At 25.7% G+C, this 20,465-nt stretch overlaps 1 protein-coding gene across 1 annotated transcript; it reads left to right on the forward strand.

The window, feature by feature from the left end:
* Positions 1-1,917: 1,917 nt before the first annotated feature.
* Positions 1,918-13,539, forward strand: LOC145849679 (deoxyribonuclease TATDN1-like). The gene is made up of 4 exons (XM_082954689.1): positions 1,918-2,249; positions 3,774-3,974; positions 5,108-5,222; positions 13,092-13,539. The coding sequence occupies exons 1-4, from the start codon at positions 1,937-1,939 to the stop codon at positions 13,336-13,338; spliced, it is 876 nt and encodes a 291-aa protein (XP_082810815.1). The 5' UTR covers positions 1,918-1,936; the 3' UTR covers positions 13,339-13,539.
* Positions 13,540-20,465: the final 6,926 nt, after the last annotated feature.

Raw genomic sequence — 20,465 nt, forward strand, 5'->3', positions numbered from 1 at the left:
TTATTTTTATTGAAAAAATTTGTTTTGCTGAATTAGCAAATATAAGGAGAATTACCGTTACATTACAATCGGACCCTTTGTTTGAAGTCATTTTTGGTATCATTTTTGTATTTTCAGTTGTTTTTATTTTTGCTTGAATGTTCACGAGGGTTACTTTGGCTCTGATAGCTCTTTTTGTATTTTCTTTTTACCAAACTTTAAAATCCATTATTTTTATTTATTTATTGCTAACATGGAATTTTTAATTTTATTTTAAAGAACGTTCTTTTGCTTTGCTTTTAACAATTATTTTCATCGAATTGGGGTTTGACTTTAAAAGTTTAACGTTTTTTTTCAATTGTTTTTACATAGTTCAGCTTTTTTCAAAAAAATAAATTAGAATTTTTTTTAACTTTCTTATTAAACTAAGATTTTTATGATGGAAATTTTTTTTTTCCTTTAGATTTTTTTTAAGTTATCCCCAATTAAAATTTTCCAAAATACTCAAATTTATCATGACTTTACTCCAAATGTATAAAAAAAAAAACTTTTGTTTCCAATGTTATTATTTAACAAAGTTGTATATTGAGAAAAAGTTAATTTTTCATTTTTTTTTATTATGTGACCTATGAAAGTTTTACATAAATTCATAGCACTTGAGCCAGAAATCCCTCGAATAATGTAAATTTGTGTAAAAATTGCATAGATCATATAAAAAATTGAATTAATTAATACTTCTTTCTTAATACATAAAACTTAGTTAAGTAAGTATATTGGAAATAAAAATTATTAAAAAATATTATATATATGCAGTAAAGCCATGATAAACTTTAATGTTTTTTTGGGGATATTTAAAAAAATACTTAAAGGAAAACAAAGTATTTCCATCATAAAAAACTTAGTTTAATAAGTTAATAAAAAAAAAGGAATTCTTATTTTGTCTTTGGAGAAAAACAAAAATAAGTAAAATAAATAAAAAAACGTTAAATTTTTAAAGGGGTCCCACACTCCCACTACTAAAGTCAAACCCCAATTCGATGGAAATTATTGTAAAAAGCAAAGCAAAAAAAAGTTCTTTAGAATAAAAAAAAGTTCCATGTTAGCATTAAAGAAATTAAAAATAATTGGTTTTAAAGTTTGGTAAAAAAAATAAAAAACGCTATTCGAGCCAAAGTAATCAACCCTCGTGACTGTTTTCAGTGTTTCGCTTAAAATATATTTTATCTATCTTTCATAAACTCAGGGTATCTTGTTGTAGCTCTGGTTAGTTTTTAATTACTAAAGCTGGCTTTTTTATTCTCTTTTTATTAAAAACAAAAAAGTCTATAGTTTAAACTTAGAAAACTATTTTATATAGTTTAAGTTTGATAAATTTTAGAGTTTTATTCTTTAAATAGTTGCATTCTTATTTTCATCTACTCATAAAAGATTAATCTTTTAGTAAAACACCTCTAGTACAACTTTAATTAAACTTTTGTTTAACTAAACTTATTTTAAACCTAGTTGTTGTTTATTATTACTTATATTTAGTCAAATAAAATTTATCATAAAAAGAATAATTTTTATTTGTATAAAGATAAAATTTTGATATAGTTGAAATGTCATTAGTAGTTGCAGTTTTCTATCTTTGCTTTAAAGAGCTTTTCTTCGTCTCTGATAACACATGTAAAAAGTTTTTAAATATTTATTTTTAAATAAGTTTCCTAAATACAATACTAAAATTTAAAAGTTTAGTGCGTACCTCTTAAAGTGCGTAGCGTACCTTACGGATGTCTTTACTTTTTTAAAAGCACATTGTAGAAATTTGGACCTAGTCGTAAAATATGTTTAATATCATATAAAATAGAAAAAAGTTCCTGCAAATAATGTTGAATAATGTGTGCCCAGATTCGTGTGTATAACATAACCAAAGCTTTAGTTTTATTACATGATCAAAAGTTTTAGAAAGGCAATAGGAATGAAGTTTATAGACATTGGTGCAAATCTAACTGACCCTGTATTTACAGGAACATACAGAGGTAAAAAGAAACACGAAAGTGATTTCACAGAGATGGTACAGAGAGCCACCTCTATTGGACTCGAAAAAGTGATTATAACTTCAGGATGTTACCAAGACTGCATTGAAGCTGAAAAATTATGCGAAGAACACAACAATTTTTATTATACAGTTGGATGTCATCCTACCAGATGCAATGAGTTTATTTCTGACCCTAAAAAATACTTGGAAAATTTATATGAATTAGCTTCTAAACAAAAAGTTGTTGCAATAGGTAAGTAATTTTATAGTTTATATGCATCTTGTAAAATTGACCTATCATTTAACTTTATTGTGTTTATGAACTAAGTTTTTTTTTAATTAATTTTTACAATAAGAAACTGTTATATAAAGTTTCTAAGAAACTTCTAATATTATGTAGTTAAACTATTTCTGAGTATCTATGTACTGTAGTTAAAATTATAAATACTAAGCCTTACATTTTGAAATATACTTACAATCAGGGTTGCCACTTTACCTAAAATAACCTGGAGTTTAAAAAAATTTCACATGTTCACTAGTAAAAAATAGATTTGACTCAAAAATATATCATATAAATAAAAAAAGTAGTCATCATCAAAATTTAATTTATTAAAAAAACACATTTAAAGTAGCTTAACAGAATCTTTTAAATGTTTTTATGCTATTTAACACAGTTTCTTACCTTAGTTTTAACTTTAAAATAAAAATAGAACCAAAAATGTGTTTTTTTAAACCTGGAAGATATTTGGAAAACCTGAAAAATTTTTTGAAAAAGTCTGTGGTAACCCTGTTACAATAAAATTATGTTTATTTATTTGTTTTTAAATTAAATTAAGGGTGGTTGACTTATTTCTTGGTTTTTTTAACGTAAGTTTCTTGAATTAAATAACTTTTTAAGTGAGAAAGTTTTTCTTTAAGTTTTAGTTGTCTTAGTTGAATGTTATATTTAATATTGATAATAACTATTAAAAAACTAAAATAAAAAGCCTGGTTTTGTTCTTACTTAAGTGTACCTTTTAAGTTTTAACCTAAAGACTCTCCTGTACAAACTAAAACATATTATCTTCACACTGACTTAAAGATAATAAAAGACACAAAAAAAAAGTTGTTTTAAAAAAAAAACTCAATCTAGTTTTTGCCTCGAAGAGTGGCAGGCATGTTTTTTTTTTCTATTCGTTAAATATTTTTGTTTTTATTAATTTTTTACAAGTATTCTAGCTTGATTAACAATTTTTTTTTTATTGGCTCTTGCTACTTAAAAAAATTCTGATTAGCTCAAGTTTTTGTTTACTTTGGCTATATTTTTGCTTTAAATAGTAACAAAATTTAATGTAGACTACTTGAATGTATTAGCTACTACATAAATAAAGTTCATGAAATTAGTAAAACTATATCTTATAATTAAGTTGAAATTGTTTAAGATTAAATTAAATGAATTTTAATTTACACTAAAAATATAATGGAATTGTAATTTAAAATTGTTGAAAAATTTCAGATTTTTTCAAAAATTAATAAATTTAAAAGCCTATGGTGGCCATGCTATATTTTGTATCAAGTACAGTAATCTTCCTTTTTAGTATGCACTTTGAACACATTCCAAAAATGCATACTAAACAGGAAGTTTTTACCTAGGAAGCACCAGTCTAAATAAAAATTGAGTTTTGAACCCAAAGTTTTTGGCTCAAAACTGTATATAGTTAAATATAACATCAGTTTACTTTTAATTTAATCAAATAGATTTAAGTGTGAACTTTCATCAAACTAACTTATTTTTAAGGAGAATGTGGACTAGATTATGACCGATTACATTTTTGTGACAAGGAAACTCAGTTGAAGTACTTTGAACTTCAATTTGAACTAGCTGAAAAAACTAAATTACCAATGTTTTTGCACTGCAGGGAAGCTTTTGATGACTTTGTCGAAATATTTCAAAAATATCAAAGTAAAATTAGTGGAGGTGTTGTCCATTCATTTACTGGTAATTTATTAAACAAGCAAATATAATTTTAAACAAGCAAATATAATAATACTTTATTAAACAATATGATGCTATAGTTGATAAAGTACTTTGACTACTATAGCAGTCCAGTTTTTCATATTTTATCTTTTTTTGTAATGTTAACACCAGTAGTTTTCTCTTTAATCTTACTTTATAGATCTGCTAAAAAGAAAGTGTTACTCTATAAGTTATAAAACTTTTTGCAAAAGTAGTATGTACAAAAATAATTAATATTTATCAATATGTATGAAAAGTAATCCATATATTTTTTAATTAGTTTAAGTAGGACTTTAAAGGTCTAATTGTTTAATTTTCTGATTCTATAATCCTAAGTAAAGTTTTGGCACTAGATAAATTTGTCTTTATGCAACAATTTTATGAAATATCTATAATTAAAAAAAAAGTTCTAGGCTTTTATAAAGGACTATTATTTTTTTAATTGATCTTATTTTATAAAATTATAGAGTTTTTACTAAGCTTCAAGTTGCTTTTTACCGTTTAAAAAAGTTCAAATTAGTTTTTGAGAATTGATCAGTCAAAATTAAGCCGCATAATAGGTCCCCTATGGGAAGGGAAAACTAAAACAGTAAAAAAAATATTTTGTTTAAAATCTATCTTCTCATACATTTTTCCAGTAGTCGTCTACAAACTTTTATGGTCTAATCTTTGTACAATATCAAAAAACGTTACTTTTGACTTTAAAAAAAAATTAATTAAAGTACAACATTTTATTTTTTGTCATAGTTTTTTTTTTTAAATTATTTAATTTTATAAATTACGTTTTCTTCTCATTCTCATAATGTAAGGAAAATTTCCTGAAAGTTTGAAGAAGTAGCTTTAAAAAATGAAGGATAAAATAGATTTTAGTGATTTTTTAGATTTTTTAGAAAACTGACCCCAAAAAATTGTAGTCCATACGTTTGTATCAAAAAGAAATAAAAATCTCAAAAGTTAAGTTTTATTCTATAACTTTTTGATATTTTTCAATTCTATAAAAACTGGCTTGTAGTTTTTACTAAAAGCTTTCATATAAAAGCCAAAGTTATTTTTTGTAAAAAAATAACATGTTGGACCCCCCTATGCCTAAATTTCAAAAAAGTAAATTTTTAAAGGCACTGAAGATGAAGTGAAGAAAATCTTAGATTTAGGACTTTATATAGGAATAAACGGATGTTCCTTAAAAACAAAAGAAAATATAGAAGTTATGAAAAAAATTCCCACTAATAAGTCAGTTTTTTGCTGTTGTAATAATACTTGAGTTAGTTGTTTTATTAATTTTTTCTGTGTGTTTAATGTGAATATCAAAAAACTTGAAATTTAACTTAACATTGCATGGTAAGTTCAGTTTAAAAATGTAACACTTATCAATCATTTATACCTTTCTTTTTAAATAAATAAATGGTAAAAGCTATTTTATAACAAAAAGTTCCAGTAATACGTAAATGAACGCTTAAAGTAAGAACTATAAGTCATTTTTATAGATAATAAAAAGTTCAATTAACTAATTCATGTCAAATAATAGACTTGGTCTTAAAAAGTTTCAGATGCAATCATATGAACTTCAGTTTTCTCTAAAGTTTAAAACTAAATAAAAAACTGTCAACATTTTCACTTTTTTAAAGACCTAAAACTTTCATTAAACTTTAATATTTTTAAAGGTCTAGTGAGTTAGAGAAATAAAATGATATTTTTTTTTTGATTTAAAAATCAGTAATGACTAAAAACGCTTGTATTGTAATGTATTACTAGAAAAGTTTAAAGAATATTTAAAAAATGAAGTATAATATAGACTTTCAGGATACCACTGTTTTTTTACTTTTCAATCTACGCCTTCTATTAAAAAGGTGTCAAATTTGTTGGATAGGTGTCAAATATGCACAAGCAGACTAAATTACTGAGGTGTAAATTGTACAAAGACACTTTTTCAGAAGCAGATAATTTTGCACGGGTTGAATTTTTCTTTATTTTAGTTTATTAATATCTTTATTAATTTTAATTCCTTTTTTTTTACCATCACTGTTACCCTTGGTCGGTGACCCTTTTTTTTATTTTATTTATTTTTATTATTTTTTTTGTTTTATTTAATAATAGTTTTTATTAGTTGATTTTACTTTTATTATCACTGTTACCCTAATCCCTCACCCTCGGTCAGTAACTTTTTTTTCTTGTTGTTATTTTATTAATTTATCTTTTAATTTTTTCTTTTTATTTTTAATTATTTTTTCTGTTTTTTTTTTAACTCTTGTGCAAAGTTATCACTTGTGCAAATTTGTCTTTGTGCAATTTAGTCCCCTTGTGAAATTTTGACCCGTTTCCTAAAACCAATTTAACTTACTGACTTTGATGTAAAATGTTTAAAATATATTAATATATATTAAAAATACAAAATGAGACAAGCTTATTAAAAATGAGATTAAAGCAGGGTTGCCACATTGTCAGGAAATCAGGAAAAACTAAAAGAATTACAAAATTCCTTATTTTCTAAAGTTTGTTTTTTTATTATGAAATGTTTTATAATTTTATATAGCCTAAAAGTTTAAGTTTTAATTTAGTTTTTAATTTGTTTACTTTATAAATTAGTATCTATTAGTTGTGTGTTTATAATTTCAGTCGTTTATCGCTTGATAATGTTTTAATAAACGAAAGTACTAGTGAAACGAAAGCGTGTTATTTGTTCATTTTCAAGACAGTAGTAGCAATATTGTATTTTTTACTATATTTTTGTTTTACTTATTTTCTAAAGCCTTCAAATGGTGAAAATGAATTAAAAATTCTTATATCATACTAAAATTGTAAAATTTTCATAAAAGTTTACAAAATTACTTAATTTCCAATGCCTTCGTCTGGTACAAATTAATAAAATATCCTTTTTAAAACTGCAATATTTTTCTATTAACATATTGAACAACTACCCTACTTGAGCAAGCAGTTTTTGTATGCTTTTTAGTATTGATGATCTGTGCAGGGTTTCCAAAAAACTTTAAAACCTGGAAAAACTGTAATTTTTAACAATTTTAACATGTGTTAAGTAGTAAAATTTCGAATTGACTCAAAAATCTATCATATTGATAATTTTTTTTTGTTAAAAAACACATTTAAAGAATCTTTAAGATTTCTTTTCCATGTTGTACTATTTAACCCAATTTTTTACCTTAAACTTAATTTTAAACAAAAAATAAACCCTAAAACGTCTAATCTTAAAAACCTGGATGAAATTTTGAAAACCTGGAGAAAATTTGACTAAAACATTTGGCAACCCTGTCTATGACAAGGACACTTCCATAGTGAGACTGTGATAAATACACAAAAGCTTATCCTGCAGAATTTAAGAATTAAAGTATTTTTTGTTTAAGTAAATAATTAAGTTCGTTATAATTAAGCACTAAGTTTTGTATTTTATGTAGCAAATTTAGTGTATAATATACCTCTTTATAATTTTTTTAAGTTGTTTAAACTTGAATAATAAGTTATAAGAGAAGTATATTCCAAATAATTTAACTTATTTGTAATTTTTTGTAGAATAACTTAAGTTTTTTAAATAGATAAGAGTAGATTTATTTTTTTCAAATTTTATACTAAATGATAAGAGGAAATATTTTCTATAACAGATATATAGTTTACTTTTTAATGTATTTTTTACTGTTACTTAAGTATAGTATTTTCTAATTGACTTTTAATTTAAGGATTTTATATTACATGGTTAAGGTAGTGTTTTATTAAAGTAAGTGAACAATTTATATAAGTAGTACATGTTTTAGATAGATATTTCTTATTGTTAGATATTATTACCTTTAGGTTATTTTACAACTTTATGCTAAGTCTGACTATATTTTGCTGATAAAGCTGTTTATAAAAAATACATCAATCATACACAGATGGTTCAAGTTATGTAATGGAAGTTAGATGATTGAATTCAGCATAAAACTGTTGGGTTAAACTGTATAAAAATAAGATTAAAAGCTTTTGATAGTTTTAAGTGTTTGATTATGTATTTTTGAATAAGTTTAAATTAAGAGTTTGATTTAGAAAAATTAGGAAATTTTTCTCAGCTTGATCGGTGGCAACCATGTTAAAATGTTTTTTCTTGTTATAAGCAATCAAAATTAGTGAGAGCCATATGTTCCTTATAGAGGGAACAAACCAAAAGCGTACAGAATACTATTTCAATAGAAATCTGTCCACTCTTCATTTTTAACCAGTCTACTTCAAATAGGGTTGCCACACTCAGGATAACTTAGGACAGTTTTAAGTATTTGAAAATCTTAGGATAATTCAGACCAGTTTGAAATTTAAAAAAAAAACTTCGGATGGTACGACCAGTTTGGTATTTTTATAAAAAAAACTCTGGATGGGTTTAAGATTTTTTGAAAATCCCAGTTCAGCTTTTTAGATCTTGAATGATAATTAGTTGCTCTAGTTCCAATATTTTCATTTTTTATAAGCAACTTTGTTCAAAAACTCAATTTTTATTAGTTTTCAAGTTTTGTTTACTTAAAAAAAAACTTAATGAATATTTTTTTAAATATTTTTAAAAAACTCAGGATGATTCAGGGCAGTTTAAGGTCACTCAGGGTAGTTTTTGGTCACTCAGGAAAGTTTTTTTTGACTCAAAGAATGGTAACCCTGTTTAAATTTTTACAGTAAATCTATTACACTGATTATTCACTTATCCGGACATGTTGGGCAAGATTTTTCTGTAAACATATCCGGATAAGCATTTTTTTGGATAAGTACAAAGAATCATTTATAAACTAATATAAGTACTGTATAGTATGCAATGCATAATAAATAATAAAAGCTCGGCTCCTCTTTTTCTGCCTTAGACTTTTTAAACTTTTCTTTACTTTTCAAAATGTCGTACAAAGTCGACCAGCTTCAGGGTTGCCACTCTTTGAGCCAAAAAATCTTCCCTGAGTGACCAAAAATTTCCCTGAGTATCCTTAAATTTCCCTGAGTTTCCCTGAGTATTTTTCAAATCTTAAAAAAAAAAAATTTCTCTTATAACACAAATTATTAATACCTCATTCTCATTTTTCTTCTTTAATAATAAAATGAAGGTTGTATGTGTATGCTTCTGCATTAAATTTATGAAAAAAACTGTTTTCAAAAACTCAATCTTAAAAGGTTTAAACCAATTAAAAATTAAAAACTAAATTTTTGCACAACTTTGTGTAAACTTGTTAGTTAACTTTCTACATAAAAGAATAAAGTTTAATTTGTTTGACATTTCAATTGACTAAATTTAATTATACTATAATAATAATTTCACATGAAGAACTCACTTAAATGCATACATAATAACTTCATTATGACTTGTATGTCTTTCCTAGCAACTGTTCTGAACGCAGTAAATAAAACTTAAAAGCTTAACATTATTGTAAAAAAACCTGCAAAAAGAAAGTTTAAAGTAATAGCTAAAGAAATATCTCATATCAAAGTACAACTTAAAACCTAACAACTGATACAAAATAACCAAAAATTAAAATTCTTTTTATGTCTTTTAGATATTCATACACAATCTATATTAAATAACTGAAAACATAATTTTGATTTTAAATCAATTTCACATTACCTAATAAAAAAATCTTAATACTGTTTTTTTTAGTATGCAATTTCTAAATCAATAGTTTTAATTTTATTTTCAAGTTTATTTTTTAACAAAAGTAATACAACACTAATCTGTATTCATTTTAATTTTTTTTACTGAAAACAAGTAGTTGTAAACAAATAACAAATAACTTTATTATTTAAAAAATAAGAACTAATAGTACAACATAGTGTTTTTTAAACTACATAAGTAACTAAAAATAAAAAGTTTATTAGAACTTTTCAATGAATAGTTAACAACAACTTTCATTTCTCTAAACTGTTTGATTTTACTTAAGTAAATATAAATTTAAAACTTAAAAAAACTACAATGTTAATAATAAGAATATTAAAGAACTAGCCGCAAGGCCAAAAAAATTCTAAATAACCACTTAAATAATAAAAATTACTACTTTTGAACAAAATATTGAAACTGGATTAACTAAACCTCATTCTAGATCTAGAAAAAAATTTCCCTGAGATTTTCAAAAACTTCCCTGAAATTTAGAGAAAAAATCAAAACTTTCCTCTGAGTTTCCCTGAGTTAAAAGAAAAATGCCAAAATTTCCTGAGTTTCCCTGAGATTTTCTACAGTTTGAAAATTCCCTGAGATTCCCTGAGTGTGTGGCAACCCTGCAGCTTATACTAAAATACTCCATTATTAAAGACTTTGGCACATTGTTTTTTACCATTTTACAAACTTTAGTTTATTTTAAATGCTAAGCGCAACTCGTTTATTTTTTTGTGGTGTCTTGTCCATTTCGAAAACCTGGTACGTTGAGTGTGTCAAACTTATATAAGTTTTAAATAAAAATATAAAAGTTGTCATGCACCTCATTTCAAACAAAAAGTGTATTAGTTAACAGCTTTTATAACATAGTTGAGTTAAAAATCAAACATAAAAGAACTGTTATACATTCATTTTCGATAAAGACTTAAAATTTAATTAACTAAGAAAAAACTTTAAAATTTTAAATAAAAAACTTAAGTCATAATTCAAAGAATTTTGAAAATTGACTTACTTTACACACAAATGTTTTTGATAACTAAACTAGTTTTGAACAAATTTTGAATGTAAGCTTTAGGAGTATTATTACGTCATAATAATGAACTAAATTGCAGAATTTATAAGGTCACTTAAAATTTTCTTACAGCATGAAAGCTTAAATATTTGTATTACACAAAAATGTTTGTGTTCAATTGGTTTTTTTTTTCTCGACTGAAACTGTCCGTATAAGTGAATATACACTGTACTAGTATTTAAACGTTTTCAAATAGAGAAGTTTTTTATTAATGTTTTTGATACAAAAATGTAACATTTTTTCGTATTTTTTATCCGAAATTTTTGTGTTTTATTTTGTTTAAAAAATTATTATTTAATCTATGTTCAATTTGGCCATCATCAACAAAGCTAAGATATTTTGCCCCATCAATGATAAATAATGGACCTCACAACACGACCAACAACAACAGTATCCATGACAACCTTCGACCGGTTTCGTCCTTATTAGAACTCCTCAGGCAGGCATAATCAAGAGAAACCGCCGTAAGATCCTAAGAGGGGGCTTAACTACAAAGTACTTAAGCAACCGTTTGTGGGTAAAGTTGAAAAAATTGACACAGTCAAATTTCAGCATTCAAAGTCTTTGAAACTTATTTTTTGAAATTCTAAAAATTTGAGGTCTCAGCTCAAAAAGTAAAGGAAAAGATTGATTTTTTAGGTGATTTTCAAAATTATTTGAAAATTAACAATAAAAGTTTTGCAGTCTATTTGTTTGTATAGGAACTTTTAACAGAAATGACTATATCTCAAAAGTTCAATAAAGTATTTTTATCCTATAAAAACTGGCTTGTAGTTTATACTTTAACAGGGTTGCCACTCGGTCAGGAAAAGTCAGGAAATCAGGAAAAGTCAGTAAAAATTTAAAAAAATGACAAAAGTCAGGAAAAAATAGGGGGTTTTAAAAAAAAGTCAGGAAATTTGATAAAATTTAAAAAAAAGTAAGATTTTGTCAGTTTAAATTTACAAAATTCCTTTTTTTCCAAACCCTTCAAATGGTAAAACTTAATTAAAAGTCCTTTAAAGTCAGAAAAAATTCCAAAATTTTCCGAGAAATTTACAAAAATATTTAATTTTATTTCCAATAACTTCATCTGGTATAAATTAGTAAAATATCCTTTATAAAACTGCAAAAATTTTCTATTAACATATTGAACAACTACCCTACTTGAACAAGCGGTTTTTGTATGCTTTTTAGTATTGATGATCTGTAGCAAGGACACTTCCATACTGAAACTGTGATATATACACAAAAGTTTATCTAGGATAGTTTTAGAATCAAAGTGTTTTTTGATTAAGTAAATAATTGAGTTTGTTATAACTAAGCAGTTAGTTCAGTATTTTATGTAACAAGTTAATGTGTATACTTTACCTCTTTTTAATTTTTTCAAAGTTGTTTAAATTTATAAAATAAGTTATAAGAGAGGTATGTGCCAAGATTAAGTTTACTTATTATTTGTATTTTTTATAAAGTAACTTCAGTTTTTAAAGTGAATAAGAGTATATTTATTTGATACAAATTTTATACTAAATGATAACAAGAAATATTTTATACAACAGATATATAGTTTACTTTTTTATATCTTTTTTTACAGATACTTAAGTATATTCTTTTTGAATTGATTTTTAATTTAAGGAATTTATATTAAATAGTTTGGGTAGTATTTTATTAAACTAAGTGAACAATTTTTATAAGTAAAACATGTTTTAAGTAAATACTTTTTATTTTTAGATATTTTTAACTTCTAGGTTGTTTTACAACTTATATGCTAAGTCTGATTTAAGTTTACTTTTTCAGTTAGATAAATAGCTTATTATTGGTAGAGGGTAAATTTATATAGTTTCAAGTGTTAGATTATGTATTTTAGAATAAATTTAACTTAAGAGTTTGATTTAGAAAAGTCAGGAAAATTTTGGTAAAATGTCAGGAAAAAGTCAGGAAAAGTCAGGAAATTTTTCTCAGCTTGATCAGTGGCAACCATGCTTTAAGCTCTTTTAATTGTTATCTTTCAATATTTATTAATTAATTGTACACCTTGCTAAGTTAATTACTACTTTTGTGTTTTATGTCGTGTATTGTATTTAATTTAACTTTATAGTTTTGGCATATTATATGTTTCAAAAAATGTGTATTCTTAATTTAATACTGCCTCATTGTATCGATAATGACTTATAAGGTTGGTTAAAGGTACTTCTTTTTAGTTTTTTGTTTTAAACAAAAAGTTTTGTTACGAATAAAAAAAAATTTAATCACTTACTTTTTTTAATACTTGCATATAAATATTATAAAACATACTTTTAGATTTAATTTTATAGTAAATTCCAATTTTTTAATTAAGATAAAGTAGTGTAAATTATAATTTTAATAACTATTTAATACTAAAAAGTATTTTATAACGTGCAGACAATACCTAGTTGTTGTTTAACAACAGTTTTTAAACAAATTTCAGGTTGATGTTGGAAACAGACTGCCCTTGGTGTGATGTCAGGCCCACTCACGCAGGATACTCTCATGTGAAAAGCAAGTTTCCTGCAAGCAAAAAGTACCAGCCTGGGCAGCAGGTGAAAGGTAGGAATGAGTTGTGCAACATAGTGCAAGTTGCTGAAGTTGTTGCAGCGTGCAGAGGGGAGCAAGTAGAAGCAATGTGTGAAAATATTTATCGAAACACAATTGACTTGTTTTTTAAAAGTAGTTGATACTTTTTATTTCTATAATTGACACTTTATTAAAATACATAATTTAGTCAATATGTTTAAAATTTTTGTTGTACTTAAAACTCATAAGCTATTTTTCTTTACTTAATTAATGGCAAGCATGATTAGGTTACTACAACTTGTTATTTTTAATTTAATTATTATTCTTCTTATGTAAGAATCAAATAACTTTACGATGTATTAGTGCTAATACTGCTAACATATTAATAGTTTTATTTTAATCTAGTATCAATTTTATAAAAAGTAAAACTGGGTTGCCACACAGTAATGCTATCTCAGGCTAGTTTGGTATTTGTTTTAAAACTAATGCTAGTTTAAACTATTTTTACTTAACTTGTGCTCCAACATATTTAGTTTTTGTTATCAAAATAAAATTTAAGTTTAAATTTGCCCTCATTTGAATCCCCGAAGTGTCTACTTATAGGGTAGTTTTTATTTAAAAGAAATTAAATTGTTTTTTGAGATGTTATCAGTTTCCTGAAATACTTTCGATACTAACGTATGAAAGATAAATTTTTCATTATCGATTTTTTATAACTTTGAACTTGAAAAATTCGTTGTCTTAAATTTTTAAAGCAATTTTTGAGAATAAAACTTTCAATGAAAACAATATGTGAATAAACATATTTTTGAAAGATTTATTTTGTCTTGTGGAGTTTTCTTGTGAATTTGGGATTCTTCTACCAGTTTTCTTCATTTTTCTTCTAATATTTCTGGTCGTTGACCACTATTTTGTTGACTGAAACTACACTTGTTGTATCTTATCTGTTTAAAAAATATAGTTTAGCTGCTCGCTTGGATATTATTTCACAAAAAACCTATTATATAGATAAAAGTTTTTTGTCATCATCAAGGTTTTTGTTAAAAAACACATTTAAAGTAGCTTAACAGTATCTTTTTAATGTTATTATACTATGCAACACAGTTTATTACCTTGGACTTAAATGTAAACTAAAAATAGACCCAAAATTGTGTATTTTTAAAAACCTAGAGGAAATTTTGAAAATCTGGAGAAAATTTTCCAAAAACCAGTGGCAACCCTGGCTTTAGCCGTGGAGATGGTTAAATGATGGTTTATCAGTATGTTCAACCCAATGATACCATTGTTTCCTAGTTCTTGTACAATCCATTTAATAGGGTTTACATCACCTAGGTTAAGTGTAATATCTGCACTACCAATTGAGTAGACTACGTCGCTTCCTATTCCTTAAATTGCTGTACTTTTAAATGTGGAGTATCTGTTGACTCTATTTGTGAGATCTTAAAGTAGAATTGATATTTCAATTCCTGTATCCACCAAGAACAAGAAGTTGCTTGCAGCATCTACTAAAAATAGTAGATTTTGTGGTAGGTCTTTGGGCTGTATTGGTAGAGCCCTATTTATTGTAAATAAAAATTTTTATACTTTACCTTTACTCTTCTCTGCATCAAGCTTTGTCTTTAGTTATCCATCGTTACTACCTATAACAACCTTCAAAGTTTTGTCTGTTGAAGAATTTGATTTTTCTAATAACTTTTGATTAACTGAAGGAGGTTTTTCTGCCTGTTTTCTAGAAATTTTTAAGTCAGGATTTCACTATCCTGTTTCTCAGCAACTTTGGCCTTTTACTTTTAGGGCATTAGAGTGCTCTCTGGGCATTATAGTAATTATAGTATAATGCGGAACTGATTGGCTGGTTTTATTTACAACTTTTGGTTTGATATATTAATAACTATCTTAACTGAGTAAATATTACTTTTTTTTGTCTAGTAGACGACAATGCTCTTAAAAACTTGGGGACTGAGATCTGTTTGTTGTGATATCACAGAGTTTCATGAGAGCCTTTGAAAGAGGATATTTTCCCCCATCCTCTGATCCTATTACTGTGAGGAGGACGGGTGGCTATTTTTTGGTTGACTGGAAGGCGAAATATAGGATATGCTGCATATCCTGAGTTGTTCGCTGTAACTATTTTTTCCAAAAGTTCATTGGTGTTTTTCGTTCAGTATAAGAGTTAAATTTCTCAATTCACCCATCACAGACAATTCTGATTGTTTTCTATGTTTTAGCAAATACAACAAGGAAAGTCTTTACACAAACTTTAGAATATGTACCTTTATGGGAGTATTACTATTTTTTTAGGTTTTAGGTACTTTTGGGAGTAAATGTGACTCTCAAAAGGTTGTCAGTTTTCTTTCTCTCTTTAGGTATAAACTTTCATTATAAGTAAAGACTTTAACTATTTTAAAAATGAAAACAAACCTTTTAAGGCTTTATACAATTTGTAACACTAAGTGTAACTTTAAATTTTATTATAGTGCTTTTTGTGACAGTTATATGTCTATAGCCGCTTGCCAGCCCACTGTGTATGTGAAAATTAAATTGCGTTGGAGGTGAATTTATTTAAAAGGTTTTTATTAACTTATTCTTTTACTTAGATTAGTTTTTGTTATCTCAGGCTAGTTTTTTTTTTTGCTTTAAATGTTGTCGCAACCCAGTAGAAAAGTCATATACTATAATATTTATCTTTTTACTCCAGTAGTTTGTACTAACTTATTTTGTTATAATTATATATTAGCTTTAGTGTTATTATAGTAAAAGTTACATAGCTAAAAGTGTTGGTTTAAACTTATTTTGATATTTTTGTAAACTATTAGTAAACCATGGTAGCACAATATTTCGTTTTTTTTTCTCTAATTTATAATAAAGAAAATGTTATGAAGTTGTTTTATTTATACACTAAGTATAAAAACACATCTAGTCTAACATTTTCTTCAAGGGTTTACATACATTTTTTAACTAAATATTTAAAACTTTCGAACTAATTTTTTTAGTGTCAATTAATTTTAAAACGCTTCCAAAGCAATAAGTAGAACAAAAATTAGTTAATAATCTAATAAAAGCTTGGGCAACCTTTGTAGTCGGCGGGCCAAGTTTATAGAAAAATTCATTTTACGGGACGGACTTGTTTACGTAATTAATACTTTTCAATGTTTTATGACGTTTAATTAGTTTTTTATTAAGCTTAAGCTAGTTTAAGAGTGCAAGTAGCAGTTTTGTTTGATAGATGTTTAATGTATCATTATGATACAAAACATGTGACTAAATTTGCGTTTTAATGCTATTTTATGTTATATTAAAGTACAAGTCAGGTGTGTTTCGTAGAATTTAATTTTAGGGATAAATTCTACAATGAAAATCGAGCTTGTTCACGGCACTTGAAAATCTAGGCTTTGTTAGACTTTTACCAATGTTTTCGTTAAAATAAACTTCAAAAAAATATTAAGTTTAATGGAAGTTTAGTTTTATGTAGAAGCCACTTAGTACTTACTATTTAACTTTTTTATTAAGAATAACTTATTTTTTTTAAGTTTCCTAAGAAATAATTTGTAAAATTGACTCCATGTAAAAGTGAGACTCCGTGTAAGAGTGACACTTCGTACAGAAATGACACCCGTGCAGAAGTTACGACATGTGCAAATGAAAAACCAACTTACCATATTGTATTCAGTAGTTTAGTTAGTCACTAAACAATATTGTTATATACAACTCAACTCACTATATATGGCAACCCTGCTTCGTAGGTGTAAATTTAAATCACAAAACAAAATCCGTAAAGTATAAACCGTATTGAAAACAAAACATTCAGATGATTTACAGCAACGAATTATAAATATCCCGGTTGCAGTTAACAAGCACATCAAAGATTATAACAAGATACTTTTAAGGAAACAACCAGATATTACTAGAAAGCTATATAAGCAAATGGATACGATAATGATTTAGTATTTAACCTAAAAAATGAAAAGAACAAAAAAAACATGTATTATATTTTAATTTTCTTTTCTGTAAAATTGTACTAACGTAGGTTAATAATAGCTTCCCAAAGACTGGACAAAAAGCGTTTTAAAGACCATCTGTGTAGCGAATTTTTCAATAGAAAAACATCGAAGTATCTTAAATCTGTATACTAATTTACAAATAATAGTATAAAAAATTAATGCTTCATATCATCAAAATAAATAAACAAAAGTGCGACTAAAAAAAGCAAAAATGACCGTTCAATGACAAATGCTTGGTTGAAAATTTAGTTTTTAAGGCTACCGCACAAAGAGAAAAATAAAAGTTTATTAAGATTTCTTGTAAAGAGTAATTCACAAAACATTTATATTTTTTTTTAAATATATATAAAATTAGTATTATAAGTAACTTTGTAACACTGAAACTTCTTGACAAAACGTTAGGAAAATTATGCTGAAAAAAATAAATTGGTAAAGTCTTAAACAAAATGAAAATTAAGGATCACATTATTGATCTTATCGGTTCAACAAAATATTTATTGATAGCTCATAAAAACACTTTTAAAACAAAGCACTCGATTTTGATTTTAAGTACTGATTTATTTTCGCAGTAATGGGAAAAAGCTAAAGATTGAAAGGAGTATAGTTTATAAATTCACTACCTCAAATAGCGTGTTAGAATCTATCAAACATTCAATTAAAAAAGAGTAGCTATTGCAGCAGTAGAAAAAAAGCTAAATCTGAAAAAAGCCATGATTTGTCGAATATCCGCCATGACTCGAGAAGAATTTTTTTTAAATAACCTCCTAGGTATACCCATTTATTAATATATTTTTTCATGCAGCTTCATAAACAATCCCAAACAATAATTGTAGTTACATATAAAATGTTAGGTATTTTGTACCTTTTCTATCCCGCTGTGATATCATTTTTTAAATCTTTTAAAGCTTGTACTCTAAAATACAAAAAAAAAGATGTTAATCAAGTTTGGTCAATGATACTAAATTCCTAACACTTTGTATTATTTCATTTACCTAAAAGTTTTGTATCTGTATTTTATTTTGTTCCTTTTGTTTTAAAAAGTATTTATTACCGTATTCTGTTCCAGTTTTAGTAATTGTTAGAAATATTTTAGTTGTATATTTATTAAAGTATTAAAGGTTGATTTTAGTTAGTAAAAACACTTAGTACATGAATAGAAAAATACTAGTTTAAATTACAAATTTGATAAAGTTAGCAATAACTAAGCACTAACAATTACTTATTATCAAATTAAGAGCCTGGTTTTAAGTTTATTTAATCTAGTATTAACAATACTGAATAGTTAACTTATCAAATACTACTTATACTACTTTTAAAACTAGGCCTGCAATTAGTGAACATATTTTGTATTAAAAAAAATCATATATTAACTTATATACATAAATAATAATGTAAAGAACTTTATGTTTTGGAATTTACTATGAATGTTATCAATAATACATTAAAACAAAATTTAAATCTCGGATAATGATATTTAAGAATGTTTAAAATAAAACTATATTTAACTACTAATATTTAAAATCATAGACCACTTATTTGAAGTTAACCTTGTTAAATACAAACTTCACAAAAAACAATGAAATTGAATAAATGTCTATTTCTGAATCTAAATGTTAACAGTAGCAATGGCAGCAATGGTAGCAATGACTGTAGTTCGAATGTGGCGCTTCAGCTCTGATGAGCATATATATATATTATTTCAATTTGAATAAAATACTTGGCAGAAGACGCGTATTGAACGCAGAAACAATTGTTCCTAGCAATTTTTTTTTTGTTTTTCAATTTTATGTATTATATATATAAAATAAGGTTAATATTCAAACTTAAACACCTTCTACTGAGCCCACTTGAAGGGCTTTTAAATAATTTATTGAAATGACGATTTTAAAAATACTGGAACATATGTTTTATAAAAACAAAAAAGATTGTCTTTAACCTTCAGCCAGTTCAAATTGAAAATAAAAAGCACTTTGGTAAACAAAGATGCAAAAGTTTACAAAAAAACAAAAACATTATGACGTAAGAATTGAACATTGTACATTACAAATATTCAGTACAAAAAATGATCTACCATCTAACTAATCAAACAACTAAAATTAACGAAAACAACAGTTAATTGACTATAAAATACTTCAAAATTTGTTGTATTTTAAGAGGAGCTTTTTCATATGTCGACAAGACGATATTAATTCACTCCTTTTATTTAAATAACCTTCCTTTTTTAACGCATACATAACGGCTGTTGATTCTTTTAAGCACAGCCTACAAACAGGGTTGTTACCATCTGCTATTGGCTGTGCTCTTTTTATCAACTCCCAAGTTAATTTAAAATCAATGTTTTTGCGCTTAAGGCCGCAAACATACTTCAAAAGGTCAGTTTCATTTTCGTATACACCACCTTTAAAGGATTTTTTATGGTTAGCATACCTAATCTGAATTGAGTGGAGCATAAGCCGATGTAGAACTTCTTTTCAAGGTCAGAGTTAACTGTTGCCTTGTAAATAATGCAATTGCCGGTCTGAGAACATTATTTACAAGGCAACAGTCAACTCTGACCTTGAAAAGAAGTTCTACATCGGCTTATGCTCCACTCAATTCAGATTACGAAATTTTCTAATTTCACAACAGTTTTCTATTGGAAATTATATGGTACGGGTCAGGGGCGTAGCGTGGCACCCAAAAAAAGAAATAAATAAAAAAATAATGTAATATATTTATCCTTTATTTGTTATGCTTATTTTGCCTTTTTTCAACTATGTTTATCTAGTATTCGAAAAGTTAAACGAAATTTTGAATACCAATTAGTGACAAATTAAGGAAATTACTCAATATACTGATTCGGCGCGCAAGCGAAAATGCGCACCGACGTCGATGAAAACTCCATAAGGAAACATTTTATAACTTCATAAGAATTTAGACTCTAAAAGCACGCAATTAATGTAGTGCACCGCAAGAGTATAACCTTATGACAGATTTTTCTACAAAAAGTTTACAAAAACACGTCACGCTTAAAGGAAAATAAAACAATTTTACAAGTTATTTTTTTATTGTACAATAAATGTTTAGACTACTGCTAGTTTTCTGATCTTTATTTTTGTAAACATTAAAAAAAATCGTATCGAACTATGAGAAATAAACTTTGTTTGTAATTTTTATTTCAAACAAATACAATCAGATAAATTAAATTTAAAAAGTTTACTTTTAACTTAAAAACTTTAAAGTAACAAACAGTTACTTCGAACTTATTTTACTTAATGAATTTATTTCAATTATATTACTTATAAAAA

This window comes from Thalia democratica, chromosome 2, assembly GCF_965202585.1.
Source record: "Thalia democratica chromosome 2, ktThaDemo2.hap1.1, whole genome shotgun sequence".
Classification (NCBI taxonomy): Eukaryota; Metazoa; Chordata; class Thaliacea; order Salpida; family Salpidae; genus Thalia; species Thalia democratica.

Excerpts from the sequence above, each read along its gene's own strand:
- LOC145849679 (XM_082954689.1), top strand. The coding sequence starts at position 1,937 with ATGAAGTTTATAGACATTGGTGCAAATCTAACTGACCCTGTATTTACA. Across the intron at positions 3,975-5,107 it reads TGTTGTCCATTCATTTACTG|GCACTGAAGATGAAGTGAAG; the intron begins GTAATTTATTAA and ends AAATTTTTAAAG. Across the intron at positions 5,223-13,091 it reads AAAAAAATTCCCACTAATAA|GTTGATGTTGGAAACAGACT; the intron begins GTCAGTTTTTTG and ends AACAAATTTCAG.